The 17,583-nt window shown below is 43.9% G+C and overlaps 1 protein-coding gene across 1 annotated transcript in view; it reads left to right on the forward strand.

Annotated features, from left to right (window-relative positions):
- Nucleotides 1-17,583, forward strand: part of FAT3 (FAT atypical cadherin 3) — a 374,334-nt gene that overhangs the window by 110,770 nt on the left and 245,981 nt on the right. Inside the window, exon 2 of the mRNA XM_066620610.1 lies at nt 12,572-12,886. Within this exon, the coding sequence (XP_066476707.1) occupies nt 12,572-12,886 (315 nt within the window). The remainder of the gene's footprint in view (nt 1-12,571; nt 12,887-17,583) is intronic.

Below are 17,583 nucleotides of genomic sequence, written 5' to 3' on the forward strand. Positions count from 1 at the left end.
GAAGAAATCCATGTATACTGAACCCACAGATAATGTGGGCTGCCTGTAATTACAAATGATTTATTATTTATATATTAATATATTAATATATTAATATATTATATACACATTATATATTAATGTGGGCTGCCTGTAATTACAAATGATTTATTATTTATATAGAAGATTTGTGGTTTGCTGCTTTTGCTTCCAGCTGCAGGTGGTCTGTTCTCCGCTCTCCTTGGTGGTCCATGAGGGACTGCTTGCTCAGAAAGACACTGGAAGTGATCAAAAGCAATTTTTCCCCTGAGACCTCGCGGACCACTTCTCAGGGTCTCGCAGATCTCAGGTTGGGAACCAGTGGTCTAGACTTTTAGGATTCTTGAACCCTGGGGGAAGCGTCTTCCCCAGTGGTGTCACTGGGATTTGTGTCACCCGGTGTGGGAGGCAGGTGTGCTGCCCCCATGAGGGACTTCCTACCATGGAGTGGGTGGGGCAGTGAGCATAATGACCTATCATTGCCCTGTCCCACTGGTCTTTTGGCTATAACTTGACAGAATAGAGATATTTCAATGTGGTCTGTTTCATTGAATTCTGCATGAAATTGCACATCGAATGATAAGTAATTTGATGGTATTATTCAAAAATACCAAGATTTTAAAACTTTTTGGCCAGTAGTGGTGTCACCCCCCTGTGTGCATCATCTGATGCAGCCCACACCTCCCCGTGACGCCACTGCTCTTCCCCTAAACAGTCCAGCTTCTCCCCATATTTGCTGTCTCCACTTTCACTTCCAGCACTACTTAGCTACTGAGGATGGGTTTCATATCACAAAGTGCAGCTTTCCAAGGAGCCTGGAGTCCTCTCATGTCACAGTTCCGAACCTAACCTTTGCATATTTGCTTTCTGCGTCGTCTAAAAATAACCTTTCCAGCCCAGTGCCCTATATTACGATCGTGCAGCCTGCAAGCATTTCCTCACTGTTCATAACCCTCATAATCCTCCATGGGCGTGTTGGTGCTCGAAGAAAATGTTGTTCAGTGCCGAATGGCAAATTGTGGAGATTGTGCTTTGTTTGCAAATAGCTTTAACTTGGCAGTTTAATATTGCAGCTCTGCAGGAAGCCATGTAAATGCCTGATTATCTTTACCTATTAATGTAGGGGGAAAAACAGTTTATTTATAGCAGAATTAAAAAATAAAGCATCTGTTGTGTTACTGGGAAAATAAAAATAAGCCACCTGTGTATGCCTGAAGTATTACACATGAACACCATCCTTTGTCTTCCCCAAGATTTCTGCCATTTCTCTTAATGATGCTTAATTTTCTGCCTGCTAGATTTGACTTACTGGCCAGTTCCAGCACCTTGTAGCATCGCGTTGCAGTGCTTGCTGATCCAGTTTAGTAAATTGTCTTGCCCTGATTTCCATGTCGGACCACAGCACAATTGTTAGGGGGCATGCTTATGTAGCCGCTCAGTTAAGCTTGCTGGTTAATGAGGTGTGAGATCTTTGCACTGATCTTATGTTCTGGAGTACCGTCTCGAAGTTGGTAGTCCTTGGGTAAGGTGATACGCATGTCTGTGCATGTGTTTGTTTTGTCTCCTTTGGCTTGTTTTGGCTGCCTTTTGTAAGAATCAGCAGATGTTTCTGTTGATTCCCGATGCTCAGTGCCACCTAATGGGACTGGCACTTTAATTGCCTGGCACCAGATGCTTGCTGGGTAGCATTCATGTTAAAAGAACACTCATGCCAGGAATGCCAATGTTCTTCAGTGGGCCGGGGTTGCCAGCAGTAAGGCTATTGCAGCACTGCTTCGTGCCCCACACATTCCACGACTTCCCACCCATCCTGCACTGACTTCTTCTGGCAAATGTCTCTCCACATGCACTCTCCTACTTTAACAGATACAGGACAAGCAGCTTCACCATCACGAGATAGTTGGTTTTTTCAGGAAAACCCTGGCAAATCCACCTGTCAATTCCCTGACATCAGTGGTTCCCGAACTGGTGGGTCGCAACTCTCCAGGGGAACCGGAAATGGGCCATTCCCCATTAAGTGACCCAGGAATGGCTGCAGTCCACCAGGGCCCAAGGGTTTGGACCCAGCTCCAACTGCCAATTGAAGCTCAGTGCAGCAGCAGGGAGGCTCACAGAGGGGGCTGCGAGTCTCCAGGACTCTCCAGGAGGCTTCACAAACTTCCCCCCTGGTACTTTTAAATGTACCTGGGTCCCAGCAGCTCCACAATTGCTGAAGTGCTGCTGAGGCACATCCTCTGCTCCTCCCCCCTGTAACAACTTACAGGGTTCCCAACTCCCCTGGAGGAGTTTGGGAACCACTGCCTGACATAGACTGGGATTTAATCTTATCCACATTATATGGGAGTAAGTGCCATACCCTAAACCCATACCACGTTTTTACTTCTGGATTGAAACCATGCAATCAGCCAGCACCTCTTTAGAGCAACATGCAAATGTGTTTTTTTCAACCTAGAATTTTACTTAGTTTTTATTACCAACAAAATATAAGTATCTTACTGTCTTGAGTTCCCCTAAGGCATCTCGTGGGCCACTGTGAGATACAGGAAGCTGGAATAGGTGGGCCCTTGACTTGATCTAGTATGGCTTTTTTATGTTCTTATGTTACGATTTGTTGCTTTAAGGATGAAACTCTAAATAACATTAAATTTGCATTTCCCTTTGTATGTAGTGATTCCCTCCCCCCTTTCCTGGATTTTGGTAAACCATTGATTTGTAGTTCTGACAAAACAGCAAACGGTGGTTCCTGGTTGCCCCAGATCACAGCTTGACACTGTCTTGCTTAATGAGCACAGATCATTGTCAATTCCAAGAAAACAACAAACTGTGGTTTGCCTTAAGCCATGAAACAAGGAGAGGAATTTCCCTATATGAGAGTTTGTGTAAGCCGAAGGCTCCTTAAAGAATGTTCTTTTAGTACCAGACTTTGTTGTGTACCAGGACAAAGCCTCTCTCTTTGTTTAAGGCAGAGCCTAGAAGGAGGAAGACACAAGTAACTACAGAACCCCCTTCCCTCCAAGTTGATACTTCCCTCCAAGTCTTGACCCAGATGATGTTACTGAAATCAGAACTGATCTAATTTATTTCCTCCCCCCCCCCCAATATAATCTCCTATTTCTCAGTGTCTTGTGTCTTGGAAAGACAAATTCATTTATAAGAAATGAAAAAGTCAGAGGAGGAGAGGAAAAACAAAGTAAAAAAATCTGTCCACTATTATTGCTCTGGACATCTCCCAGCTGAAGTATCCTCTCTAAGAAGTAGCCAATTTCTGCAAACTGGTTGTCCCAGTGTTCAGTACTGGAGAAGGCAATGTATTACATCTCAATTAGGAGCCAAAGATAAATGTGGTGTGCTAAATGGAGGTCGTGGGGTTACAGTCGTTTAATGGAAGCACTGGAAATGGAAATTGGAAAACAATCCAAGAAATCTTAAAGAGATAAGAAGGAGGGAAACTCAATTAAATGAATCTATCCTCTCTTGGACCTGAAGATAGTTTTCTGCTCTTAAAATCAAAATGGTGCATCCTGTCTGACAGAACAGAATTGTGTTTTGAAATCAAACAATAAGGTGAACTGGAAGAATGACTGGCTGATGCTGAAAACTGATTACACACACACACCACTATGATGAAAAATCAGGTTTCCTAGTGGCATTCTTCAGACTCTTCCCGCACCCCCATACCCTTCTTTGTTGAAGCCAGTGAACAATCAATCAATATGCATTGCCTCATATAGTCATTGGCTTTAATTCTGCATGCAGGCATGTACAGAGGCCCATTTAATGAGGGACAAAACTCAGTGTTATGAGAAACACATGACTGGTGCCCAAAACAGCAACTTCATGTTGTGCCTACCTTCAGTAGTGTCTAACAGAAAATACCCTGTGTCTGGAGGTTGATACAATGTGAATTTCCTTGTTGCTCACAAGTGGTCGCCATTGTTGTGTGGTGGAGCTTGAGACACACACCATATACTGATGTTAGGAGGCAGGCCTAAATAAGCAAGACACTGTGGAATGGTACTGGATGTGCATTTAAACATGCACATGGAGCATGAAATGCAATTTGGGTACCAGTACCCTCCCTAGTTGGTAATCCTAGCTAGTCAAACCTACAGGAAATCAATCCTGACTGTTCATTGGAAGGACAGATGCTGAAGCTGATGCTTCAGTACTTTGGTTATCTCATGAGAAGGGAGGACTCTTTAGAAAAGACCCTGATGCTGGGAAAAATTGAAGGCAAAAGGAGAAGGGGAGGACAGAGGAAGAGATGATTAGATGGTGTCACCAAGGCAATGAACATGAATTTGGACAAACTCTGGCAGTTAGTGGTAGACGGGGGAGCCTGGCGTGCTGTAGTCCATGGGGTCATGAACAGTCGGTCATGGCTAAACAACAGCAACAACCCTCCCTAGTGGCCAAATGGACTGCTCACTTCAGTGGGGAAGGAAAAGGAAGGTGAAAAGTGCAATAAAACAAATTTAATGGTGGTGATAATTTTACAATAATAAGGAAGAGGAATCAAATAAAGCAAGGCAATATGTTTAAATCATCGTAGCGAGTTGCTGTAGTCAGAGGATATGAAAGAAAATAGCAGAGGTGAGAGAAAAGATAAAAAGGGGTATGTAACAGCGCTGGGGAAGAAGGGACAAAAAGAGGGTAGGGAAATTATATGGGTTTTCCAGACAGACCTGGGGTTTGGAAAGTGAGGGTTTTTAGGATGTAGAGAAGAGAGGAAAGTTGGGTGATTGAAGGAAAAAGAAGGGGGAAAGTCATAGCAAAAGGCCATGACTAGAGAGTGGCTCTTTGTATCTTGAACCTATAGCCATGGGTGAGCCACACAGAGGGCTATGGAGTTGCTTCACCCATTTGCACCAGAGTGGCTAGCCTCCCCACCAGATAAACCTTAACCAGTGCAACAACTACCTCAACTACTATTGAGGAAGTCGGTTTGCAATGGTTGCGGTGAGGGCTGTGTGTATACCCTTCACATGGAGAGCTGGGTCTAAAGTGTGCCATGAATTTGTCTGGGCATGAGACAGAGAAAGAGAGTGGGGGAGGTTGTCGATCAATGGCGATGCTGCCCCTGCGGTCAAGGTTCATTGTCTCTTTCAGAGATGAAGTGTGTATTAAAGGGAAGGGATAAAGCCGAACATACTTCCCTGCCTCCAACTTTTGTAATCAGAATTAATTATGCAAATTAGGGTTGCTACATGCAAATTTGCTTGATTTGCACCAGCTAATAGTACACATTTGGTTTGTGGATTGCTGATGCTGGCATTTGTTAGCATAAACTTTGGGATGCTTGCATGTTAATAATGCAGCTATCCTGGATAGCGGTGTGCAAAGCCTTTCTCTTAATTGCCGTGGGTGATTCTTCATTGCCACTGACTGTCTGGGATAATTTTAGACAAACACAGATTTCTGTGTTTGGTCTTTTGGCTTTGTTGTACGGAACAATCCCTGTTCAAAAGCAGGCTTCTAATGCAGATCAAAATCATTGTTGCACATCATGCTCCCAATTGGCTTAACTGTGCATTGTTCCTTGTGCAAAACCTGAGCCTTATAATGCACTTTTGAATTAATGTTGCACATCACAGGTATGGGTGACTTAACTGGGCAACAGCCTGTGCTGTTAAGTCACCACTTTATCTTTTGGTTATTGAGGGCGAAATATACACTTAAGATCTTTCCCCATAGTAGTGCCTGATTTGTATGCATTAAAGCCTTCCTGGTGGAACAGTTCTCTGGTATCATCCGTCCATGTACAGAAGTAGCACATGAGCTAATGAGGCCATACAGCTTCCTACAGAATTTACGCCAGCGTGGAAGGGAAAATAAAGCGGCTTCACATGATTTGCCACAGGGAAGCTGTGTCATCCTTGTGACTTATACATTACTGTTTTCCATGCAGCTATAACCATAGTCTCTCCACTTGGAGGATTTTAATGCCTACAGATGGGGCCAGGGAATATATATATATTTTCCTCTTGGGAAGCCGCAAATCAGATACTTGTGGCATTCCTAATCCCGATTAAGCTAAAGTGAAGTGGAAATTCGAAAGCGACAGTTCAATAAGAAGCAGAGAGCAGATCAGCGCTACCCCCCCTTTCAAATAATGAAGGCTGCATGGGCACACTGCCAAGGTCCTTAAGGATATTTTGAATTTGGTTATAAATATGCATAGGATTTTAATCAGAGATGAATGGACCCTGTTTCAATCCTCCCCTCTCTCTAAATACAGTATTCTCAGAGCATGGAGCACTTTGAATGTTAGACGGACCGAATATAAGGTGGAGTTTTGTTGTTGATGACGACTGTCTGCTTGAGATGGTCAGCTTCAGACACACCAATGGGGGGAAGAGAAAGAAGGGAGGTTGCACATTGTATGGAATTTGGATTGTGGGTTTATTAAAACGCCAGCAAGTTCTATAAAATAGTTCCCAAACGTTCTTTCTCCAATCACCGCCTGCATTTTCTTTCTTTCTTTCTTTCTTTCTTTCTTTCTTTCTTTCTTTCTTTCTTTCTTTCTTTCTTTCACTACCCTAGAGCAGCCATTTTCAACCACTGTGCCATGGCACACTGGTGTGCCACGAATGGTCCGCAGGTGTGCCACGGGAGTTTGGGGGGTTCATTTATGAGTAGGGCCATTGGGGGATGTTGGTACTCCCCACCAACACCATGGTGTGCCTTGTCAATTGTCAAAATACTGATGGTGTGCCTTGACCATTTAGTGCCTTGTCATTGTGCCCTGAGTTGAAAAAGGTTGGCAATCACTGCCCTAGAGTACTCTCCAGGCACAGAAGGCCATAAAATACAGACATTTGTTGAGATAATAGTGAAATGAAGAAAAACACTAACACTGCATGTTTCCAGTGCCTTGAGATTGGCTAAAGGACTTATTAATCAACCATTCAGGGTTTACAGCACTTGTAATGATAAAGGGTGGCTTCTCCACTAGACATTTTCTCCATTATTCTTGTTAATAGTGGCGGATTCAGGAATGGAACTTTTTCTAGTTGGTTCTAAAGGCCTATCCCAATCCTTCTTTTGATGAACCACTGTCTAGTTTTCCACTTTTATGATTGTACTTCTTGCTTATCTCTGTTCATGTTTCTGGTTTCACTTATTTATATCCACAGAGTGTAGTTTATCAGAACCTTTCCTTGTTCACCAGATGCCTTTCCTCTTCTGATCGCCAAGGCATTTCCATCACATTCTGCCACATATTTCATCAGTTCTTCTTTTGACAGTCAACAGTACACCATAGAGAAGGATATTTAGGACACATAGATCATGCCCTAGATGAATAAGAGTGAGCAGAGCTCCTGGTGAGAACTGACACATATATAAGCACAACTTTGGAAAAGTCTAGAAAATTGTAGAGCAGTGTTTCTCAAAGCTGATCCCTCCATGTACCACTTGCTCTAATGTCCTCCACAGAAGTATCTTTGGAAGTAACTGGCAATGACATCATCTTCAGTTACTTTTGAATCTGGAGATCATGGCAGGAGCTTCCAAAGGTGCTAAGAGGCTCAGAATATGCAGGAGGGCTTCTTTAAGCATGTGAAAACCGTGCGCTGGAGCTCTGTCACCGACTGAGCCTCATACCTCCATTGGAAGCTCCTGTGGTCTTGCTGCTGGACATCAGGTGTTGTGCATACTGCCTAACTCTGCCCGGCATACCACCAGTGATACACGTACCACAGGTTGAGAAACCCTATTCTAGAACTTGAGTCAAGCTGCCTCCCAGAAAGGAGGAGTACATCTGCCCAATGGAGTGAGGCAAGGGACTTCCCCACGCATTTCTCATGGAACTGCCATGTAATCTACATATCTTCTGTAGCCCTTACTCAGATTCTTCATTGATCTTTAACCTTCATCCAGGTTCTTCATTTTCCTTCCCTTGCTTAGACCAGTTATTCCCTGCTTATTTTGTTTTTTGGGGAAGCTAGGTTGACTACCCCTCCTCCCTAGTCGTTGTGTGTCTGTGCCTCTGTGTCTGTCTTTCAAGTGATGCTTCTCCTGTGAGAGCCTCCCTTTCTCTTACAGCCACAACTATTGCCTCCTTTGTTTGTGAGAGTTGCACAGGGTACGCGTGTGTACTTGACCTGTGAAAAGTCACTTGTAATAGCTGATTACCATGAGCTGTTCGTGGGAAGAATCATGTGCTGTGTAAAACCTTGCACAAGACTGTAGGCAATCTTAGAGAAGCATTCACAGGATGGTATAATCAAAAATACTCTATTAGCACTGCCTGAAAGCCAAATCTTTCTTCCGTGAATGACAAATTGATGTACTTAAAACTCTTTCTTTAGCACCGGCAGCAAAATCCAACTCTCTTCTCCTTCCGTTCTTCAGTTTCTCTGCTAATATCAATCCCTAGTTTTCGCTCCTGGATATTCATACTTTCAAAATGTTTCATTCCAGAATGTTAATGATGGATTAGGATGACAAAAAAAGAAAAAAAAAATGTGGTGAGATTATATAGCTGAATTTTTTGGTTTTCGAAATATGTCTTGAAGCCCAATCCCATGTCCTGCCACCAGTGCCTATGTAGCCACACCAAAAAGGTGCACACTGCATCCTATAGTGGGGAGGGGTGGGGGTCACAATCTGAAATGCAAACTGTCTGGAGGTCAATAAAACCTCCATGCCATCATAATCTAATGATTTCGGCTGCAATCCTAACCACACTTTCCTGACAGTAAGGCCCATTGAACAAAATAGGACTTACTTCTGAGTAGACCTGGTTAGGATTGTGCCCTTAAATTCGTAGTGCAACTGCCTGTGGAAGTTAGTGATGTAACCTTCAGCTTCAGTATGAGGAGGGACTGCTTCATAAATTGCTTAAGACTGAGTGAAGGTTAGGCTTCCAAGGACGCCTTCAAGGTCAGTTTCACACTTTATAAAATTTCTAAATGTGAAAGATTAGGAAGCAAAGAGCAGGAATATTTCACAGCGGAGGAAAGTAAGAAGTGCAGTCCCTCAAGGTTCTGTCTTGGGACCTCAGCTTTTCAGCTTGTTTATAAATGAACTGGACTGAGAGGTAAACAGCAAGGTGGCCAAGCCTATAGCTGACGTCAGACTGTTCAGTGTGGTTAAAATCAACAGGCTCCAAACGGATCTCTGCAGATGGAGTAGATGGGCAGCTAAATTCTGACTGCTGAACTATCAGTAAGTGTAAATCAATTCACATTGGAGCAAAAAATAAAAAATAAAAAAAAAATCCCAACTTCACCTGTGTGCTGATGAGGTCTGTTGTGAACTAACTGGGAAAGAGACCTTGGGGTCACGGCAGATAGCTCCATGACAATGTTGACCCTGTATGCTGCAGCAATGAAGAAAGTAAATTCACTGCTAGGGGTCATTAGAAAAGTGACTGAGAATAAGACTACAAACATTATTATACAGTGTGACCCTGGTATCTGTGGGTCCAGTGGGGTCATGGTATGTGGGGGTCCAGCATCCACAGATTTGACTCACGGCGGATGCTGGTGGGTCCTGGGTTCCAATTTAAACTCCTTTTAAAAACATGCAAAAAGTGCCAAAGTCGGGTTTTCCACACGTTCACAGCCAAACTGTGCTGTTTCTAAGCCTCTACAGCTATTTTTAGCCCTGAAAGACCCACTTCGGGACTCTAGCTATTATGCCTTTGCTGCTCCAACTGCATAGGTTGCAGGTTTCTTTCTGGGCACAGTGCAAGTAACTTGTGATTAAGTAATTAAGCAATTGTGATTAAGTAATTAATTGTGATTAAGCAAGTAGCTTAATCCATTATGGGGTACAAGCCATGATGTGTATGCGCAACCTCCTGATTTTAGAAATGGGTTATGTCAGAATGCCAGATGCAAGGGAGGGCACCAGGATGAGGTCTCTTGTTATCTGGTGTGCTCCCTGGGGCATTTGGTGGGCCGCTGTGAGATACAGGAAGCTGGACTAGATGGGCCTATGGCCTGATCCAGTGGGGCTGTTCTTATGTGATGTCTAGGGGCCAAGATACATTCAGAACTGTCCTCTTCCATATGAGGCTGCCTATCCTCTAAGTGTCTGGGAAGATTCTCTTGTGGGTTCAACTGCCTGAGGCACATCTGGTGTGAATGCATAACAGGTCCTTCTCAGGGGTGGTTCTTTCTCTGTTGAATTCTCCCTCACGTAAGGTGCTGCCGCATCCTCCATTGTCAATATTCTGTAGGAGACTGAAGATCTCGTTCATTCATTCATTCTAAAAATTTAGAAGTTCTTCTCTGTACTCTTTCTCTGAGCTCCTTCGATTTTATTGCTGCCCCTACTGGATTGTTTTTGCCTTATTAATTCTCCCAATTATATTTAGATTGATTGTTTTGCTTTGTAACTTTTTGCGTGTTGTATTGTTTGTTTTGGATTTTTATTTTTTATTTTTATTGTGAACCACTTTGAATCTGAACTAGTAAGATGGGATACAAGTGTTTAAAAATAAACAATCAGGAATTATTGTGGTGATGTTCACGTACTGCAGTGTTATTCAAACTGTGCGGCGGCTCTTTAGGGAGGTGCCAGGAACTCAAAGGGGAGGTGCAGGATGTCCTCTTACAGCAATACAGTCACACCCCTGGGCAGAATAGGAGCCCATCTTCTGTGCTTTTTTTAAAGCAGAAGAAACTGGAGTTGCTCAGCTGCTCCCTCTGAGCTAGAGTGGCTGCTGCCACCCCACCCTCTTCTCCCTCCACGGCTGCCGCCTTCTGTGTTCACTGCATGTTTGAAGTTGTTGAACCTTTGTTAGAGTTGCAACCCTTTGTCTGGTAAAGAGTTGTATGGAACCTTGGATGAGCAGGCACACAAAACAGCATACAGCAGCAGAGTTCTTTGAATGCAGTGGTTATATTTCAGAGCAAGGGTTATCATAGGTAGAGTAATCAGTAAACAGTCCCAGTCAGCACAATGAGCAGTCAGTCCATAAACAACAAATCCAAATCAGTTTTCCAAGATACACAGTCAAAGTTCATTCCATGGTCAGTAACAACATGTATATACTCACATCCAGCCTCCCAAGTTACTGGCAGCAGTTCAATAGTCTCCTACTACACTCCTACTGCTGCACTGGAAGCTCAACAGACCAAACATTAAGTAGTTGGAGTGGCCAATCAGTGTAGGCTAAGCCACACCCAGGGTGAGGCAGTCACAGGTGTTTGCTGATCCTGCTGACTCCAGCAATCTGCACCTGTTCCTGAACCACCTTGTTGGCTGTGTTTCTGCCTTATCCAGAACATAGACCTGACAGTTTCCAAACAGTCCTTAACCCTCGCTGATCCTTGACTGGTTGGTTCCTAGTTCCCAGCCTGGGATCACTTCTCATCAAAGTGAAATCTCTCTTTTCAACCCCTCCCTCTTCCACTCCCACCTTTTGATCTCCAAACTTTCCTCCCTCTCCCCAAATAAAACGCTTCCTATTTTACCAGTCATCAGGACTCTTAAAGTTGCTTCCGTGCAGTTGGCAAAGGGGGAGGGGAGAGAGAGAAGCACACACTTTACTTGGCCAGGAGCAGAAAAGGGGTACTGTTTTTAAAGTGATTTATTAATCTTGTTGTTTGACTGAAGAGGAGAGGCTGTATTTTTAAATTGATGAATCTTGCTATTTGAAGGGAATACTTATCAGCCATTGATGAAGTGATGCCAGCCCAATCCTATCCACACTTTCCTGAGAGTAAGCCCCTTTGACTCTAATGGGACTTAGTTCTGAGTAGACATGCATAGGCTTGAGCTGTGCATCTCCTAGTATAGGAGACAAATCAGCCTCCTAACCAAACCCTTATCAGCTCTGATATATTTTCATGGTCTGTTTTTGTTTTCCCCACCAGCTGCTAGAAAAATTTAATTTAATTTATTTAATAAAGGGTTCAATCCTATCCAAGGAGAATGGGAGAAATGACTAGTTGGATTGGCGTCCACAGGGGTGTGTATGTGTAATGTTGTCCAGACTGGTTGTTCACAAAGTTTATTTGATAAAACAATTCTATTGGCATTCTTACAAAGTTAAAAAAAATGAGTCTTCCTAGACCAGACAAATATACCTACTCCAGCATCCTGTCTCCAACAGTGATCAGCAACTGATCATTTATAAAGCATGTATATTGCAGTGTATTAATAATATATTTTTAAGATCTGCATTTAATTAATAATATGTTTAATATAATTAATATTAATATAGTTTATATGTTTATATATATATATAATATTAAATTATAATAAATATAATAGTATAATATTATATTTAATATATTTAATATATAATATTTCTGGCCACTTCCTGTTTAATGATGTCACTTCCAGCCTTCAGGAACATGATGGGGAGCCATGGCCAACAACCACGGGGGTGAAGGGAGCCACTGGCTAGAAAAGTTTGAGTACCACTGACATAGTGATTTGAAATAACCAGCCAAATTCGTGATTGCAGGCATTCAGTACACACAACGACTTCAAAATGTTTTCTCACATGCTTGTAAAAAGCATCTTTTTATTTCAGTCATCTGGCTGTTTTTGTCAGCACCCTGATTTTTTTTTTTAACATTTCTTCTTGCAGGAGTAATCTATACTGCAGATATCCTAGATCGAGAGACCACCCAATCCTACTGGCTGACTGTGTACGCAACAGATCGTGGGGTCATTCCACTTTATACCAGCATTGAGGTCTACATCGAGGTGGAAGATGTGAATGACAATGCTCCGTTGACTTCCGAACCCATTTATTATCCATCTGTTTTGGAAAACTCCCCTAAGGATGTATCGGTTATCCAGATACAGGCTGAAGATCCTGATTCCAACATGAATGAAAAGCTGTCCTATAGGATTACAAGCGGAAATCCCCAGAATTTTTTCGTCATCAATCCCAAAACAGGTAATGTGATAACTTTACCTTGTGTGCTGTCGGCAACGGAAGTTTGTTAAACTGGCATGTTATGTTCTTGTTAAGTCCAGTTAACGCATAATTGTGATCCCCTGTGCACTGAGAAACTAGTTTTGGGAGTGCTCACCTTTTTTTGCAGGAATTCCCCCTCCGCATTAGCTTTTGTACTGATTTGCTAGTACAGTGTACCAGTGCTAACCTACCGATCATTTGTTGTGTGTTGCCTCCCAATGAATTACAGGAGTTAATTAGCATTTGAACAGTACTTTAGAATCATCTCTGAACTACTGGGTCATCTGGGACTATTGCTGAAAGTGCAGTGCCCATTAGAATACCTTCCCACAGAAGTGATAAAACATGGAATAATCACATGTGGAAATGGTACCTCAGGGCTCCTCCCACCATACCCAACTCTATGGGTGATGTGATTCATTGTTTATTGTCCTCTAATATGCCAAGTGTAATTGTTTACTGCTGCTGAATGGCAGTAAACAATATCTGGCATATTAGAGGACAGTGAACAATGTTGTCAATCTTTTGCTCTCTACATTCATCAGTGAACATCCCCAATGATGCTACCTACATTGGTTGATGAGTGATTGGTTTCCCCTGGTTAAATCATGGCAAACCTCTGCAAATAGCTTGATTGCCTTGGCCCCATGAAACAGGACTGTTGTGTGGGGTAGGTTCTTCCTATGAAGGCGACCCAGATTAGGACCAAAGGAATAACACCCCCTTCTTCCTTGCCAACCGGGTCCCAAACTGCCAGGTTGGAGGGGATCCAGATGCTCTTCAGTTGAGTAAATAGAAAGTGTGTTATTTAGGTAACCCAATCCTATCTAACCCCCCACACAGTGATACAGTGGCACCAGTGTGGCCTTTGCTGCATCTTGTGGGGGGGGGGGGTTCAGCCTCCAGAGGCCTCCTCAGGGTATAAAATTAGTTCCATTGCCCAGGGTACGCCTCTGCAGGCCCAGTGGGTCAACCTGGACCTGTGCCATCTTGATAGCTGGCGCAAGTTTGAGTTGATCAGTAACGGTGGGTCAGGCTTGGGCAGGAGGTTAGGATTTGGTGTGCGCTGCCACCTCTTTCGCCGCCCCGTTTCACCCCGTGCATTGCTTTACCATCTCCAGGGGGTGTCCCTAGTGCAGCAGTTTTCAGCTTCTCTGCCGCGGCACACTGGTGTGCCGTGAGGCTGCCTCAGGTGTGCCGTGGGGCCAAGGAGTCAGGTGGCAGTAGCTGTGCGCTGGGGGGAAGCGGCTGCTTCGAGCCTTGTGCGGCAGAAGGAGAAAAAGGGGCAGCCCATGAAGGGGCTTGGACGGTCCTGCTGATGCTGGTGCCTGCCCTGCGCGCTGATTGGGCAGCCAGCCAGCCGGGCAGCTAGAGAAGCCTGGAAGAGCTCCTGGCGGGCGGGAACACGGAGGGAGTGAGGGTAAGCGGCAAGAGCGAGGAGGGAGTGAGAGTGAGCCTGAAGGTGGAAGCAGGTAGGAGCCAGAAGCAGCTGGCTGGAAAGGATCCTGGAGAGACCCTTTTCCTTGCCTGCAATGCCCCAAAGTGACCCTGCCTGCGTTGCCTCCCCTGGCAAGGCTTTGGCAGGAAGGGCGCTGGGCCACAATCCAATCCACACTTACCTAAGAGTAAGCCCCGTTGACTATAATGGGAATTACTTCTGAGTAGACACACAGAGGCTTGATTGCACCCTTTCTTGAATATATGAGCAGGCAAGTGATGCTTTTCTTCCCCCCCACCCCCCGTCCTGCGCACACATCCCCCCATCATAATTATTATGAAAGTTAACCCCTCTCTTTCTACCCCTCCCCTCCTTCTTCCCCACTTTCCAGAGTTCAAAACCAGTTGCCTCCCATTCATTCTCTCTCTCTCCCCCCCAACCCCTGTGAATCCTGCACTTGTTTCAGCCACATCTCCTCACTGTCCCTCATGGCACATTTCTCCAGTATGCTCAGTCGCATCTCTCTTGGCCAGCACCTCCTGGCATATCAGAGCACATCAACTGATAACAGTTTGAACAGACCTGCTTCAAAACATTGTTCTTCCTTTCCAGAAACTACATACACCTCCCTCTCCAAGCTTCTTCGAAATTTCTTTCATTGTCATGTGATGATCTAAGACTGCAATCCTAACCACACTTTCCTGAGAGTAAGCCCCATTGAACAAAATAGGACTTACTTCTGAGTAGACTTGGTTAGGCTTGTGCTCTTAGTTATATTAATTAAATTAATTGTAACATAATAATGTAATTAAAAACTAGTAGTGTGCCTTGATAACTTTACTGCCTTGTCAGTGTGCCGTGAGCTGAAAAAGGTTGAAAATGGCTGCCCTAGTGTGTCGAAGCACAGACCTAATTGCTTGCTGCATGCAGCGATGGCTAGACCGTGTGCACTTGCCTAGTTGTGTTTCTAATGGCCACAAAGGAATTTACACTGCTGGAACCTGTGTTCTGCCCACCTAAACCTCCATTAGGATTGGGCTGTGTGTCACATACTTAAAGGAATGTCCAGTTTGATCCTTAATGTTTAGTTCACCCTATATATTGCTAGTGTAAGTTGGGGACAACATTAACCCATGTCCACGTGGGATGCTTGAATTACTTGGCTTGAGGGCTGTAATGGTTTCTGTAATGCTCCACAGTGTTTGAAAACTGCCAGGATGTGATCCATAGCAAGCCATTACCTTGCAGCCTAGCAATTGCTAGAAAAAGGTTTAGTTCAGGGCAGCAAGTGGTGGAAGAAGGTAAATAAAACAGCTGATGGAGTTATATACATTAAAAGAGATTGATTGAGGCTATAAATTTTCTGTTTTATTTCCCATATATGAGTGTTAATTTCATTGCAAAGCATAGTAGTAATTTACTGCAGTGATTTATTACATTTTTTTTGTGCTTAGAGGGAAGCAATGAATTTTAATTCAAACCATTACACTGTTTAAAAAAAAAAAAACTTACAACAAACTGGTTGCATCAGATATGGCTGAAAGATCCAACCCCATATTTAGAAGTGTTTGAAAACGGTGTTATTTATTTAACTCAGAAGTAAGCCCATTGTGTTCAATAAGATTTAGGCTGTAAACCTGTTTTACTCACTGGCAACAAATGCCGCTATATTCTAATCCAGGGGTGCCCAAACCCCAGCCCTGGGGCCACTTGCAGCCCTCGAGGTCTCTCAGTGTGGCCCTCAGGGAGCCCCCAGTCTCCAATGAGCCTCTGGCCCTCCAGAGATTTGTTGGAGCCCATACTGGCCCGACGCAACTGCTCTCAGCGTGAGGGCGACTGCTTGACCTCTCGCGTGAGCTATGGGATAGGGGCTCCCTCCACTGCTTGCTTTTTCACGTCTGTGATGCAGTAGCGGCAGCACAGGAAAGGCCAGCCTTGCTTAGTGCAAGGCCTTTTATAGGCCTTGAGCTATTGCAAGACCTTCATTCATTCATAAGTTCATCTTTAATATATTAATTTATGTAAACGTATGTAAACTTATTCAAATTTTAAATGTAAATTAATTCTTTTTTTCCCTGGCCCCCAACATAGTGTCAGAGAGTTGATATGGCCCTCCTACCAAAAACTTTGGACACCCCTGTTCTAATCCCATATTACATGGATACGTCAGGGGTTTTGAAAGCTGGCATTACTGCAGGGGAAAAAAAAGAATATATGAGTGGTTGCCAAACTTCTACAGGGAAGTTGGGAACCAGGTAAGTGTTTGCAAGGGTGGGGAGGGGATAGTGAATGTGCCTAGAGACTTGCAGCCCCCTCTAATCTCCTCCACAGCTGCTGTAAAAAGCTCTTATCTCCAATCTAAAGATCTTCCGGTTTTCTGGGAAAACCGGAAGAACTTTAGATTGGACATAACAGACTTGTGAAGCAGCTGTGGAGATCAGAGGAAGCTGCAGCCTCTAGGACCTTGAAGGAGGCCAGTGCTCCCCCCCAATTAAAAAAAGTTCTACGGCCACACTATGATCTCTGAAGCGCTGTTGCTGCCATTGGAACAGGGATACTCCCCTTAAGGTGGAATACCCTGCTTCTGGTTCCCCTGGTGGGTCGTGACTCACCAGTTTGAAAACCACTGAAATAGTTGCATAAAGCCAGTACTGGGCTGGAAGTGGTGAGATAAACTGAAATTCAGTGTAGAAACAATGGAGATGGTGCTTGCTGATGACACCCAACTCTCTGTCTCCCTGCAGAGGACTGGTCAGTAGGCTCCTGTAAAGCATTTTTTTTTAAAAGCTTGGCCTTGGTGTAGTCATACATTTTGACATTCAAGAACTTGTTGTGAGCCTTTCCATAGCCATACTCCCCTCTCAGAATATATGACAAAAAAAGCAAAAATGAACTTCAAATTTATTCTCCTGTAACTTATTTCTACAGGTCCAGCCTATTTGTACACAGATTTTTTTATACACGGTTTTGACTCAACATGAATGGCCCCTGCAAATGAGAAGGAATGTGCTGATCCCTGGAGAAGGGGAAAATGCATCCCTTTAAAATCAATTTAAAAGCTGAACAGTCCATTAACAATAGCCTCCTTAATGAGAGAGGGCAGCTGACTGACAGTCCATCAATCCTTCTCTCTCCAGGTGACCACTCCCTTCCCCCTGAGCACTTGAAAGAAAGGTGATTACTTTGCATTGGTGAAGGGAGGGGCTGAGTGAAGCTCCTTTCTAAGCTCTTGGAGGAT

Source organism: Tiliqua scincoides, chromosome 3, assembly GCF_035046505.1.
Source record: "Tiliqua scincoides isolate rTilSci1 chromosome 3, rTilSci1.hap2, whole genome shotgun sequence".
Lineage (NCBI taxonomy): Eukaryota > Metazoa > Chordata > Lepidosauria > Squamata > Scincidae > Tiliqua > Tiliqua scincoides.